Source organism: Beta vulgaris, chromosome 4, assembly GCF_026745355.1.
Source record: "Beta vulgaris subsp. vulgaris cultivar EL10 chromosome 4, EL10.2, whole genome shotgun sequence".
Lineage (NCBI taxonomy): Eukaryota > Viridiplantae > Streptophyta > Magnoliopsida > Caryophyllales > Amaranthaceae > Beta > Beta vulgaris.
Genome location: NC_079205.1, coordinates 59,796,795 through 59,812,556, shown reverse-complemented (window position 1 = coordinate 59,812,556; position 15,762 = coordinate 59,796,795). Strand labels below are relative to the sequence as shown.

At 35.9% G+C, this 15,762-nt stretch overlaps 1 protein-coding gene across 1 annotated transcript; it reads left to right on the top strand.

Moving 5' to 3' along the window:
- The first annotated feature begins 1,258 nt into the window (after window positions 1-1,258).
- On the top strand, window positions 1,259-14,483 carry LOC104890344 (phospholipase D zeta 1). Its single transcript, XM_010675788.4, has 21 exons — window positions 1,259-1,670; window positions 1,873-2,091; window positions 3,608-3,709; window positions 3,907-4,025; window positions 4,111-4,252; window positions 4,767-4,931; window positions 5,011-5,175; window positions 6,036-6,275; window positions 6,354-6,470; window positions 7,321-7,460; window positions 7,603-7,752; window positions 8,055-8,211; window positions 8,296-8,799; window positions 10,815-10,925; window positions 11,376-11,522; window positions 11,609-11,806; window positions 12,313-12,414; window positions 12,817-12,948; window positions 13,059-13,124; window positions 13,799-13,860; window positions 13,946-14,483. Exons 1-21 carry the CDS (start codon window positions 1,620-1,622, stop codon window positions 14,193-14,195), a joined length of 3,339 nt encoding a protein of 1,112 aa, XP_010674090.2. The 5' UTR covers window positions 1,259-1,619; the 3' UTR covers window positions 14,196-14,483.
- The last annotated feature ends 1,279 nt before the right edge of the window (window positions 14,484-15,762 follow it).

Genomic DNA, 15,762 nt, shown 5'->3' with positions numbered 1-15,762 from the left:
CCTCTCATCTCCAATCCACGCATCTCTCCATGTGTCAATATCTTTCTCATTTTCACCATATACATGATAGATTCCTTCACCAAACTTTTTGCACTTCGATCATATACTTCTCCACGAGAAGCTATTAGATCGCCTCAAACTCGCATGAAGAACATCACTATGGGTAGTATGTTGCTTTGAAAACACGACTTAAGAGGGAATCTTTGAAATGAAGGAGGCTGCCAAAATTGTCTGAACACAACAAGCTAAGATATTTAAAACTCATCCCATACACTTTGGTTTTCATAATTTATTCCAACTTAGCCAATGCATTCCCTGAGCTTCTCCATACCTTCACACAAAAAACGGGACATTGTTGAACTTATCTTCTGGAATATTGCCACTGGGAACTTATACACTCCCATGAAATAGGTGGGAATTGCTTGGATCACAACATTGATCAACATTTCCTTCTCTGCTCTTGATCATAGTTTCTCTTTCCAACTTCTAAGTTTCTTCCACAACCTGTCTCAGGCTCTCAGCCCTTAGTAGGAGTAACATATTAAGATACTCTACCATTGATGATGAATGAGTATGAAACTGTAGTAAATTCACACATCTGCCATCAAACCCATAGTAAGGACAAGTTTTCGTAAGAATCCCCATTCAACATGATCATAAGCCTTACTCAGATATAGCTTCATAGCCATGTTCTACTTTTGTTACGCTGCTTCGAAAATTTTCCAAAGCTATCAAAGAGTTGTTTGTAATCATATGATCCGATCCGGAGCAAAGACATTCAGATTCTATGTTATAATAGGACAAAATATTTTTTAATCTAAGCACAATCGCTTAGACTTATAAGCCTAAATTCATATACAACTGTTTTTTAAGTTTAATTTAATTTAATTATCCTTGAAAATCCTCGCTTAATTTTATTTCAGTTCAACTCAACTTAAATTAAATTTAATTCATCTCATCTAGTCAGATGACATCAAATTCATTTAGGTGATCATCGATATAAAAATTGGGCAATTACAACTTTAAACAAAATCTGGTTGACTAGCGCAAGATAAAGCCTAATAGTTTGTCTTGTAAGAGACCGCCTACTTTTAAATTAAAATTAGGCAAAGCTAAACCCAATACTAAAGCCCAATAGTGACTAGGTTAATTTATTTCGGTCACTAGTTTAATCCATTTAGTTACTAGGTCTACTTTTATATTAAAATTAGACCGTCTCTTTTAATAATTTGTGAAAGCCTAAAAGCATATTCTAACCAATCATCCCAAAATTCCAAATAAATTCGTTCCTAGATTCCAATACCAAAACCAAAAAACCCAAAAAACTCACAAGAAAGTACAAATGGCAAGTGATGACCCCATGACCAAAACATTTTTCTATGTTTTCCCATCTTTGGCGCACAAATACTCAACGAAAATGCATCTCCTCTTCTTCCTTTTGCCAACTCCAACTCTGCAACCTTTCTCTCTCATCTCTCATGTACTACCATTATACAACACACTGAAACTACAAAAAATTCTAAATTAGCCAACAAAGTTGTTGATTATTGCATTATTAGGCGATTTCGTCGGCGACAGAGCATTTGATCGGTACTAGTGATCGCTTGCCTAACACGCCAATGCCATCGTCGGCGAACACGACTTCGTATTGGCAGGCCTCCGATAACATGGCAAGACTTTCATCTTTTATTGAACTATAAAAATTCTCATTTTGATCAACTCATTGAATTAGAGATTACTATATTATTAGTACTTATGTACTCAATATTGGTCTATTTATGGTGATTTTTTTGTTATATAATATATGCGATTAATATGCATGGATGAAATTTAGAGCGAGAAAAGCATTCCTCAAACATTTGAATTCAGCAGGCGACGGAGCACTTGCTCGGCGGCGCTGAGCGGCAGTATTACAAGCCAATGTCTTCGCCGGCGACAACGTCGTTTCGTAAAGGCTCCGATAACACTACGATGAACTCTCCGATATTCGAGGAACTTCCGAAGGCTACCATATTATCGGTGACTAGGCCAGATGTTACTAATATCACTCCTTTGCTTCTTTCTTACACCATTGAAGTCCAATATAAGCAGGTTGAATTTCTGTCTTCTTTTACTCTGTTGTTGTTGTGTTCGTATTTATTACGGTTTATAGATTATTTTACCCATTGTAGTTTTGTAGAACTGATGTTGTTGAAAGAATGGTTAGTTTTTGGTTGTGGTAATATTATTCGGTATAATTCTGAATTTGATATCGATTGTTGTCAAACTTGAGTGATTTGCTTTTTAATTGGTGAAAGTGGAATAATTATTTGATTTCTTTGTAATATGCTTAATAATAAAAAAATTAAAAACACCTGCTACTTGTACTTTTGATGCCTTGGCTTATAATATTACTCATCTGACAAGGAAAGAATAATTAATGTATATGAATTTCGAAATAGTTAAGAAGATTGTTTGATGGCTGTTGGTGATCAAGTTGCTAAGAGGGCGGAATTCGTGTGTTTGTACTTGGTTCAAGTTCGAAGCAACGACTTTTTTTTTTACTAGGAGTAACTTTTGACAATTAAATGGTTTAACTAAGAGTTAACAACTTAACATGACTCTCCTCATGACCAAATATGGTGTGTTTGTTTAACATATCAAGTAAATTAAGGGGATTGAAGGCGTATAGGTGGAATATTGTGGATTGCAAATAGCTATCTTAACGAACAACAGAACCGTTTGGTGCTAGATAATACTGCCAGATATTTTGTGCATTCATCTGTTGTTCTTAACATCTTCCCTATAAGCTAAAAAATGTTGTTTTGTGGGAAATGTATCTCATATCAGGTGTTAGTTTTTCACGTTCACATATGCTGAATTATACAGACTTGTGATATCTTCTCAAAGCTATGTTAGTTAGACTCAGTCGTACACATATATGTATCCAAGTGTGTGACTCGACCATTCTATGAAACTTTGCATGTTATGGTCCGGAATGAACATCTAATGCCCATAACAGTCTATTAGAGTGTTCAGTTTCCACCAACGCGTACTCATAATGTTGTACTCAAAGTAAATCAGAGAACATATGAAGATTCATGTATTATCTTCCAATACGAAGTGTTTCGAGTGGCCATAGTACTCTTGTCAAATGTAAAATTTCCAAAACACCCATGTTTGTACTTGAGAAAAATGCTCAAAGTTCCGGTTGGCCAATCATTGTCAGATGTGGTATGGAGAATTAAGGAATCTGAAATTAGCCAAGAGATGCAAACTTGTCCAAATTTGTCAGACCCAGCCTTTAGAAGTGACCCTCTATAGTTCACCCTTGCTTGAGTCCAGGTTGTATGACACTATGACTTAGCATGCAGGAATAGATTTTATCTCTTCTCCAATTCTTGATTCTCTTCCTAGAGTGATGTTTTTCCTGGACTTTTTCTGAATTCGGATTGATTCAACAATTTCTGAATTTTTTATTTCTGATCATATTTCTGAGCAAGCAATTGATCTTTCTTTTTAAATCTCTTTGGGAGACAATCTTCTAGTGTGTAATGGTGCATTTTCTCACTTTATTTGTTATACTTTATTACCATAATTTATCATTTCTAGTTTCTTTTTCTAACAGTTTAAGTGGCTGTTACAAAAGAAAGCAACGCAAGTTCTCTTCTTACACATATCTTTGAAGAAAAGAGCAATCATTGAGGAATTCCATGAGAAGCAAGAGCAGGTATATCTCTTATACCAAATGAGATTTTAATGACTGGATTGTAATTATTATTTTCTTCCTTTTTTTTCTCTCTCTGATAAACTATGAAGTTTGTTCGGCCTACAAGTACTGTGTTTAGTCCTGTAACTGATAAATTGTCGAGTGCACTTTATGCGATTGTGAAGTTCTTATATCTTTGTTATTCCTGCTAATTAAAGGTGAAGGAATGGCTTCAGAACCTAGGAATTTTAGATCATGCAGCAGTTATGCATGATGATGATGATGATTTTGATGATGATGCTGTTCGCCTTCACCAGGATGCAAGTTTGCGACATCAGTGAGTGGCTACCCTGTTCTTTTGTCATCAGATTAGAGCAACTTTTTGATTTTATAGCTTGTATTTTAACATCATTTTCCTGCAGCAACATTCCATCTAGAGCTGCCTTTTCCATCATTAGTTCATCTGTTGGAAGGCAGCAGTCAATTGCGGAGAAAGCAAAGGTGGCAATGCAAGGATATCTGAATCACTTTTTAGGCAACTTGGAAATTGTAAATTCTCAACAGGTGAGTTGAGGCAAATGGACTGCAACTTTGTATAGCAAGAACTATGTGCGCTTTGGAACTCTCTTTCTTTTTTTTTTTTTTATAGATGTTCTCTTATAGTATTAGCTATCTCTGCTTCTTTTTGGTCTACGAAATATTGTCAGCTCTTTTGGTGTCTTCTTGAACTTCTCTCCCGAGAACATGGCTGTTGTCTTGTAAAATCTTCGTAATTTTATGCGCTGTCCCTCTGAGTTAGAGTGTAATACATTTGATTCCAGTTTTCTTTCTTTGACCAGAATCTACTTTTTCCATTCATGGAAACTGAATAGGATATCTTTTGAAGCAAAAGGATTTGCCCATACACTTGTCTTGCCATTTTATTGTTGTGAAGGCTGAAGTGCTATTGTGCATACCTTGGTTTTCATTGTCATCTCTTTTTTTCTTTTTCTCATGGATATCTAGATGTCAGGCATCCTAAGTTTAACACCCCTATGCTCCTCTTTTTCCACATATGACGAAGGTTTGTCGATTACAGGTTTGTAAATTTTTGGAGGTTTCGAAGCTGTCATTTTTACAGGAGTATGGCCCCAAGTTAAAAGAGGATTATGTGTTGGTAAATCATCTAGCGAGAATAAAGAGGAAAAATGGCGCTAGACAGTGCTTGCCTTGTGATTGGTTTGGTTGTTGCAGCTGGCAAAAGGTGCTTCACCTTTTATATTTCCATCTTTTTCTATGTCACCTTTTACAGGCATATTGATATGGGCTTTATCTTCATGCAGGTGTGGGCTGTGCTAAAACCTGGCTTCTTAGCCTTCCTAGAAGATCCGCTTGATATGAAACTATTGGATATAATAATTTTTGATGCATTACCATCCATAAGTAATGAAAAAGTACACCTGGCTCATGAGTCTAAGAGCCGCAAGCCTTTACATTATTATTTTAAGGTATGCTTTCAATTGTGTCAATACTTAAGTAACTGAAGGAACTAAGCTTACATTCTCATTTAAGTTGTATAAATTTTTTGTCAGATAAATTTTTGATGCAATCTTGCTATAACTGCTAGGCGATGAGTATTCTTGGTTGAAGATCACACCATAGTCAATTAAATGTCGAAACTAGTTGTGCCACTTTGGTTAATTTCTGAAAGAAGAAGTATGCATATTTCAAGTGGATGTGAAATCAGATTTTCTGAGGAAAGCCAAGTTGTATTAAGATTCATTTATGGTCCCAAAAGTTGTTCTTTCCATCCAGACATATCAGCATGAATGGCATAAATTCCTGATTAACAAATCCAATTATCTGACTATCATTGTTCTAAACTCAAGTAACCTGATTGGGGGCTTGGACCAGTTGGTGACTTGGTAGCTCATAAGTCATACCTAAAGTAATCATACTACCTCTGCTCAGCTTTCTTTGTCTTACTTTATATTTTAGTCATCAAGAACCAAATTTGACCATTGAGTTCAGAGATTTCGGATATAGCTGTCATGGACTATCAAGAACTAACTTTAGGCCACAAGCTCTAAGAGTTTCACAAGTGTTGACTTCATTTATTAATTTATGGCTTTCTGTCTTTGGGTCCTAATAAGTTAATTAGGACAAGGATTGTCAAATTCAAGGAGTGCTAGTAATATTCTTCATGTGGTTCTTTTTAATGACCGATGTTGCTGTGCATGCAAATTCTAGCTGTCTTCCATGTATGTGCTTTGGATAGGACATATACCACTTCGATGCTTTCTCACAGCATTGATGTGCTTTTATGCGTTGCTAACTTAGTGATAATTTTCCTTGGAATGGCCATAAGATCTCCTGTGGCAACTGGAATTTAAGGCTAAGAACTTCCAGCAGTAGCAAGGTCAAAGACTGGGTAGCTGCAGTTAACGATGCTGTTCAAAGGCAACCCGAGGGTTGGTGCCATCCTCATCGTTTTGGTTCTTTTGCACCCCAAAGGAAGCAGGAGGATGGAAGTGAAGCTCAATGGTTCGTAGATGGGGAATCAGCGTTTGATGCCATAGCTACAGCCATAGAGAATGCTAAGGCAGAGGTTTGTTCCTTACACTGTTACACTGTATGACCATCAGCTATTGGTCTTTTATAACCAATATCATGGCATTTTATGCAGATATTCATTACTGGTTGGTGGCTTTGTCCAGAGCTATATCTGAGGCGTCCTTTTATAAATCATGAGACCTCCCGGCTAGATGTCTTACTTGAATCAAAGGCGAAGGAAGGGGTTCAGGTGCAGATATAGCTAATTCTTTTTTTCTGCCTCGTAATTGAATATAGTTGATGATTTCTTTTTTTCTGTGGGGTTTGACTTGCATTTGAACATCTTTACTTGCTCATTATGTATTAAAAAAGATTAACAATATCTTTTAAAGACTTGTGTTGTTACTAACCATAATAGCATCAAGGATAACCATTGTTTTTAAAATTTTGAATTAAGTTAGCAGGAATACTCAGCTAGTGAGAGGCTTACTTCTGAAAAACACCATCTGACATTATGAAATCATATACTGAAGGGAAATTGGAATTTGGGGGGCGGGGGTTGCTACTAAGCTTAACAAGAATAAAAGAAACACTGGTGTTTGGAGTTTGAACAATGTTGAGTAGGGATATACTCAGCTAGTGAGGGGTTTGTACTTTTGGGAGGCGCCGCATAACATTATTGAATCAGTCTGTAAGGGGGATTGGAGGAGAGGGGGGGGGGATCAAACTGGATTGGGATCAGAGTTTGCCAGTACCTAAAGAGTAAGGTGTAACGTTTCTAGTGTTTTACCGTACTTCTTGAATCTCTGTTTGTGCTCATTAAATTTGATAACTTCCTTTGACTGTTTTTCTCTTTGAAATTCTCAATGATTCCTGCTTGCAGTCTCAAATTCTTTATGATGTTGAGTGTATTGAACCTCACATCTTCCACATAAAGTTTGTCAAGAGTATCAATATTAAGTCTATCTAATAGAAGTCCTTGTTATATATAGATGTGCATGTGCTGTGTTCATATAGCTCTTTGAATGATTTAGAATTATAGCTATAACACTTTTTGAGTGGTTTCCACTTGATTGACTTGTACTATCACTGATTTGCAGATCTATATTCTTCTTTACAAGGAGGTTTCTATAGCTTTAAAAATTAACAGTCTTTATAGTAAAAGAAGACTCCTCAACATTCATGAGAATGTGAGAGTGTTACGCTATCCCGACCATTTGGCAACTGGAATCTATTATTGGTGAGTAGTGAAAGATACTTGTCAATTTTCGAGGAAATTACTGAATGGAGTTTTTGTGATTATGCTTGTATATGTTTCTGAATTTTCTTTTGTCGTTTTAACTTCATGCATGCTCCAAATATTTTTTCTTGCCTTTTGTCAGGTCACACCATGAAAAGATCGTTGTTGTTGATCACCAAATATGCTTTATTGGGGGCCTTGATTTGTGCTTTGGTCGTTATGACACAGTTAATCATGGAGTGGGCGATTTTCCTCCCAGAATTTTCCCAGGAAAAGACTATTACAACCCCAGGTCAGTTGATATCCTTTCTTTGGGAGCTCCAGTTGTTTAAAGTGTCTAATAGATTGATTTAAGTAATTTACAAACCAATTACTACTTTAATTAGTCTCTGTGAAGTAATTGTGCAACTAATCATCAATTCTTGAACTAGCGTCACTCTTGTCTATGTTATAATGTCAAAGAAAAGGTGCCTTGAATATCGCAGCAAACCAAATCTCCATTTCCAGTTTGAGTTCAGCCTTCTCAAATACTATCAATATTAAGTTTTCAAAGTTCTCTCTATAAATTTATTTATTAATTATTTATATCTTTAGAGAGTCAGAACCGAATTCTTGGGAGGACATGATGACAGACGAATTTGACCGCCAAAGATACCCTCGTATGCCATGGCATGATGTGCACTGTGCTCTTTGGGGACCTCCTTGTCGTGATGTCGCGAGGCACTTTGTTCAGCGGTGGAACTATGCTAAGGTTGATTTTGTAATTCGTTTTTCAATTTCTTTGTTGCTTAAGATTGCTAAAGTTCACCAATGTGATTCATCATTATTATGGCAGAAAAGTAAAGCACCATATCAACGAGCAATACCTCTACTCATTCCCCGTCATCACATGGTTCTTCCTCACTATCTAAGAAGCACCGAGATTAACATCCCGAAGAACGAAGAAGAGAAACAAAGGGAAGTCATGAACAAACAGGCTATATTTTCCCCTGAATCACCAGAATTGGATATCCCAATGCTTTTGCCTCGAGATTCAGAAGCCTTGAATGAATCCAAATGCAATAATACTCTTCAAAATGATCAGAGTAGATTTGATTTGACAAACAAAGAACACGAGAGTTCATCATTCATCCAGGATACTAAAGTTGATTCTCTAACCCAACATACACAGATTGACGGCTTGGTAGATCAACCTCAACATGATAACATGTTTGATCAAAGGTTAACCTCTTGTAACGAGAATTCAGTTGAGTGGTGGGAAACACAGGAGCAAGGTAAGGAGGTTGATTCCACAAGTGAACCTTCACAAACTGGTCCACGTACCTCATGTCATTGCCAGGTATCTTCTGACTGAACTATAGCGTTGTTTCTCTATAAATTAATTGCATGATTTTAGTATAATTTTGGCAATTATTCATATCACTAAAACATCTAGTAATTTCATGTACTACCTAGGTTTTGATGCTCAAAAGGAGTTATCTTAAAGTTCGTATAGAAGCTGCTTAATTAGAATATTACTGCAATTTTTTTATACCAACACATAGAGTGTCCTCTGTAACATTATTATAGGATCATTTCCTTGAATAGCCATCTGGAGTTCTTAATGAAGGAAGCCACATTAGTGAATCCTAAAGTCCCGTAAATCTCCTGAGCTGAAATTTGATTAGGAGTTATTTTGTAGAGATCTCAATATTAAGTTAGCTGACCTGACAAAACAATCTTAGCTTTCCATCTAAAATATTCAACTTATATATTAGATGTAGGGGTGATAATAACAAGCTCTGTCAAGCCGAGCTCGAGCTTGAACTAGCTCGGCTCGGCTCATAGCACTTAAATCCAAGCCCGTGCTGAATATAGAGCTTTTTACGAGCTCAAGACTTACAAGTTAAACTAAAGCTGAAAACTCGACCTGAGTTAAAATTTGTTATTGGATATTCTTTTAGGTTATAACTTTCCTATCACTAAGTTTGCACTAATATATTGAGATCCTTGTAAGTATCACACAGATCTTTATTATTAATTGGAAATTACGACTTACTGTATGTAATTATAGAATAGCTTGTGTATTTGGAGACTCTCGAGTCGTGCTTAGATTTGCTCGACTCATGAAAATCTCGAACTGAGCTTGAGCAGCTGGCAAGTCAGCTAGGGCGCTAGGCACATTCTCATCTCTAATTAGAGGTGGGAGCCTATTTCTCAAGTGTAGACTCCAACTTCATTTCATTTGGGTTTACCCTATGCCTTTTTTTTCAGCTCTCTAATGTTCTTTAATTACCTTAGTGTTACCTTATACCTAGGTGTTCTGTGCCTGACATATATTTGACACCTCAACTTGACATGAATGCTTGGTGTGTGATCTTTTATATGAAATTGAACAACAGAGAAAAGCTTTCTGCATATATGTCGAATACTTCGAAAAGGTTTATTACTTCTGAATAGTCTGGTGGAAGTCGATTTAAATCAACTTGAACTCATGGTTATCTGTTGGAGGTGCAATAGAGGCTAATTGGACTTTGAGCTGATCAGGGGTGCCCAGGCAAGCAGAAAATGAGTCGAAGTTCCTGATCAGTTTTTATGAGCGGCTTCTTTGGCAAAGTTTCTGCCTTTTTTTTTTTGGGTGGAAAAGTCACATGGGATTCATTACTGAATGAACTTTGGGGATATTCCAATTAGCTCTTTTCATATAAATACCTTTTAAGGGTTTTATTCAGAAATTGTTCATAGCATCGATCCTATGGAGAGCCTCCAAGCACATTAGTGAGAGACTTGAAACATTGTAGAGATTTGTAAATCTCTTGTAAACACATTGTGATGGACCAAAAGAATGTAGATCTCTTTCATAGGTGGTTTTTATAGTCCTCTCCTTTGAGGGCTTTTTCCACCTCCCAGGCTCCCAAATGTGTCCATCTCTTGCTTCCTTTCTTCTCTATTTGATTTGCGCTTTGTTTCTTGTTTTGGTTCATCGAAGGCATTAAGCATACGCTCCTAAAATATTAAATATAGTTGTTCACCTTACGGATGCTTCCCATATCCACCTGTTTATGCATTTAACTACTAGTTGTATCTTGTTCCACCATCTCTCTAGGCTTTAGGATATCTGTCGATAAACAGTATGTATCCAGGCATCATGGTTAAGTTTGCCTTAAGATTCTCTTGTCAAATTAACTTGTATCATACATACCATAATAATAGGCTAATGGTGAGAGCTGCTCTGATTGATACTGACACAGATGTTCAGTATTCTCCGTATTTTGTTGGGCATTCGTGAATCACATTTCAGATTTTCCTTCCATTATATGTTGATGGTTTGAGTCTTTCATCAAATTGTCTTAATTCTTACATTGGCATGTCTAGATTATCAGAAGCGTGAGTCAGTGGTCTGCTGGAACAAGCCAATCTGAAGATAGTATTCACAAAGCTTATTGTTCCCTCATTGAGCAAGCGGAGCACTTTATTTATATTGAGGTAAAATGATTGAGCATGTAAAGTGGGACTTTTTGTAGTAAAGGCTTCACTATTGATGATGACTAACTTGTTTTTATGATCTATACATAAAACTTAAAAGATTATTCTTCCAGAATTTAGGGGGATTCCAATTTGAATGTCAACGGAACCAATTATACAAATCATTTTTGCACTACTACCATCGTACCCTCTTCCCACCATTTGCTTTAGATCAGTTACATCAAATAATATACCTTTCTTATACCTCAAAAAAAAAATAGTACCTTTAATTTTTTTTTTTTTTTTTTTTCCTGTTGTGCACTTCTATATTTCCTTCTTTTCCACAGTTTGGTAGGGGGATCGGGGTAATTTCAAGCTTTTGTCCTAAGTAGAAGCATGCTCTCTGTAGTCAGACTTCTGTCATACCTTTTTTTTTTGCTTATTCTGCCTGCCCCATGTTTGCTGCTCCAGAATCAATTTTTCATATCAGGACTTCAGGAAGATGGAATTATTCAGAATCGAGTCATGGAGGCTCTATATAGGCGTATACTTTTAGCACACAAACAACAAAAATGCTTCAGAGCTATTATAGTCATACCTCTGCTGCCCGGATTTCAGGTCTGAATCACGAAATCAATCTTGGAGTACTGGTAGAAAGTTTGGGCCCATCATTCTTACCTTTGCTTTGATATTATCAAAACCAGGGTGGTATGGACGATGCTGGTGCTGCAACTGTGAGAGCCCTAATGCATTGGCAATATCGAACCATTTGCAGAGGAGAAAATTCAATACTCCAGAAGCTTAGGGCTGAACTTGGTTCAAAGACAGATGATTACATTTCATTTTACGGCCTTCGAACATATGGTAGGCTTTACGAAGGTGGACCTCTGGTCACAAGCCAGGTAATTCTCCAGGTGCATGTCCTCTACTTCATTTCCGTTCATAATGCAGTCTGGTTTTAAGAGCTTCCAGACTCTTACCCGAGGAAGCTTTTGATGTGTTCAGCTGCTTATATGTCTGGGCTATAGCAAACATTATCTCTTGTGGGTATTATAGACCAAGGTTCATTTTTCCTCACATTTTTTACTGTTGTGAGGGCTTTTCATGTTCTTCATGCATTAAGAATTCAAATTTTCGTGGTTGCTTGTTTATGCGGAAGTCAAACTTTATAGGAGGTTTTTGTAAGCATCTTAATATAGAGCGGGGAAGGCTCTTTTTTATCTTAATAGTATCTGTTATGGAAGTCAAAAGAGAGCAACAGGAAATAAGGTGTTTCCTCTCAAAATTTAAAACTGTAGGTGGAGCATTTTGAAGGACTGTTAGCTTATGGATTTTAGACTTTAGTGCATAATTCAAACGGGACTTGTTCTTAAATTTGTTTCTGACTGCAGACGTTGTAATCTTGCAGGTATATGTGCATAGCAAAGTGATGATAATTGATGATCGTATTGCTTTGGTTGGATCATCAAACATCAATGACAGGAGCTTGCTTGGCTCAAGAGACTCTGAGGTATGCTCTTTGATCCCAAATGTCTTACTTCACCAAGAATTCTTTGCTAAGAAGCCTCAAGTATAGGCGAGTATGAGACGGTGAATATTTGAATATAGAGATCACCCACTGTAACTGTAACGTGGATGGCATTTAAGACATCCTAAGTTGGGATTCAGACTTCTGGAGAGGTTACTTACTGGAAATCAAGCTGTTGGTGAATTATATATCCAGTTTTAAACAGCATCATTGACTACTAAAGATATCTGTCTCATTCTGTATCCTTGTCTGATATCTTATTCTGTCATGCCATTGTGCATTCCCCCTTCGCTGTTTACAATGGGGTGGGGTAAAACAACCCTTGATTTCGTCCAACTTCATGTTTGCTTAGTGTGGGCATGCTAACTTTTATCTTCTGTGTAGATTGGAATAGTTATCGAGGATACGGAGTTTCTAGAATCATCTATGAACGGACAGTCTTGGATGGCTGGAAAATTTAGCTCTAGTCTCCGACTTTCTCTATGGGCTGAGCATCTTGGCCTCTCTGCTGGGGAGGTAATATATTCACCATAATCTACACCATTGATCCAGTTTCCTCATGATTTTTTTCAACTATGACGTGGAGATGAAATTCATTAATCAACATCGGGCTTTCCTTTATGCAGATGAATCAAATCCAAGATCCTGTCGCTGACAGAACATACACAAATTTATGGATGAAAACTGCTGAGGTTTGTGAAACATTGTTGTTCAGTATGATATCCTTCTATACATCTAATGTAGAATGAGGAAGTAATAATATTCTAGAGCTGAAGAGTAACGTTATCATGATTCATGGCACGATTGGACATATCATAGGTAAACACATACAAGTGGGAGGAAACTGAGGGGAGGAGAAACATATACAGCCTTGAAACCTAGATCGAAAATTATTAGGAAAAAAGGTTCTTTTCTGTAGGTTGTGTAAATCAATTAAGCTCTAGAGCTTAGATAAGTTCCAACAAGTTATAAAAATGAGTTCAGATAAGCTCAACAACTTTCATATGAAGAAAATGCATTCCAAGTTCTTTGTGAACCCACATCCCATCAAGTCTTGGGTTTAATTTTTTTTATTCCCCTCTTCAAATACCTTGATATAATGGTCTCTTACACAAGGGTATATTGTGGAGATTTTGATCATCGAACTTTCTCGAACCAGACTCAACACACTTGATTAATCCTGGTCAGGTTAGTTAAGTGATCCGGAGCTACTTTTCTGTACTTTGCTGAGGTCAAGCTGACTATAACTTGCCAAAGCAAACCTTCCTACCAATCATAACGTGCTTGAACTGATAATCGAACATACTGCCACCTTGACCTTGTTTGCTTGTATCTTCCTTAATAAGACTCTTGATTGTTTTTTCAGGCAAATACCATAATCTATGACGTCATTTTTAAATGCACACCCAATGATCATATACACACGAAGTAAGTATGCCCTTTCTTCAAATTGCAAACTTTCGGAACTAGGTGTTGCTCTGTGATAGTCATATTAATTTTTTCTCCTATGCAGGCATGCCTTTAGACAAAAGATGTCACAGTTGACAGAGAGTATTGGGTATACAACCATAGATTTTGGTGTAGCACCTCAAATGGTTAAATTTCATGAAGACGGCCTGCGTAAGACATTAGACCCTTTAGAGATGTTAAAGTCTGTTAAGGGAACCATTGTTTGCTTCCCCTTGGAGTTCATGAGAGATGAAGATTTGAGACCTATGTTCCACGAAGGAGAGTTTTATACATCTCCTGAAGTTTTTCACTAGAATGCTCTTTTTTTGCTGTAAAATTAGTACATATCATAGATTCATAGTTAGTCACTTAGTTGTGACTTGTGAATATGGTTTAGGAGTTAATTGTTTATTTTGAGGAATATTTGTAAGGTGGGTGGATATGGCAGGGGTTAATAGTTGTAATTTGTGAATGGGTCAGGGGTTAATAGTTGTTAATTTACGGGTGCAGACTGCAGAGTAGAAAGTCGATTTTTTTTTCCAGGCCCTTGTACAAAACATTTTTTTATTGTTCTGTATATATCTGAATCCCAATTTTTTAAACGATTGCATAAAAAGAATGGGAGAATTTGAATTGTGCTATACTTTTAATTACATATTAGTAAAAATTATAAAATATCGATATGTATGTAATAATATATTAAAACGAATTTAACAAGATTACATTTGATAATAGTTTTTTTATTACTTTTGTATAATTATATGGTAAAAGTTTATGAATTTGGCAATCCAAATATATAGTATGTTGCAATAGAAGAACGTTAATGTTGTAGTATACTTGATACCACCTTTTATGTTTTCTTTATAAGGGTTAGGACTCAGGAGTTTAGTTCTAGATCTCTTGATCGAACATGTTAAAAGAGAAAGAAGTAAGGCTAACTATATCATGCACCTTCCTCGATGGAATATTTATTATTATAATTTTTAAAAAAGGTTATAATTAACTTCTTCCGTTACGATATACTTGCAACAAGGAAGGCATGAATACTATAATTTAGGTGAAGAGAGATTAAGAGAGAGAGAAAAACGTGATCCATATGATGAGGTGTGAGAGAGAGAAAGAATATTCAAAAATAATAATATTACAAGTAATTTAAAACAACCCAACATATAACTAAGCTTTCTATTGGAGACAATGGTGAACCTACTTTAAGGTGAAAATTTAAATTTTACTCAGCTCTATTCCTTTATGGACATATGAACAAGAAATCAATAAATAGCCGAAATCAGGAAGAATAAAATATGATGTGTTGCTAGAAAAAATCCTCAAGAACTCATTCCAATTTCCTGGTTACATACATAGAATCAGAATGGTGTAGAACCACTTTTGATTACTGTTGGTATTGCAAAACTCATTCTAGCAACAATTGAAATTCAACTTATCTGGTGACATAATTCTCAATCAAATGCTCCATTTGTCTCACACTGCATCTCAACTCAAATTAGTCCTTATTTTGTTGTTGCCTAAAAACTAGTTTTTGGAATCCATGCGATGCATAAATTATTTTTAATAGAATTATATTGGTTATATTTCATTTGTTTTCTATTATTCTTATTCTATCATCTTTTATTCTTAAATTAGCATTAAATATCCATCGAAATCTAAGTGGAGTTTACATATGTTAGATTAGATTACTTATACATTATAATTTATAAATCGAATGATATATTTTTTTTAAAAAAAGAGAGACAAAATTAGGTTAATCTTATGATGAAGTATGATTAATTCACCATTTCAATATACAAAAATTATTAAAAGATAATTTTAATATAAAAGTAAACCTAGTCACTAAATAGATTAAACTGGTAACCTAAAGAAATT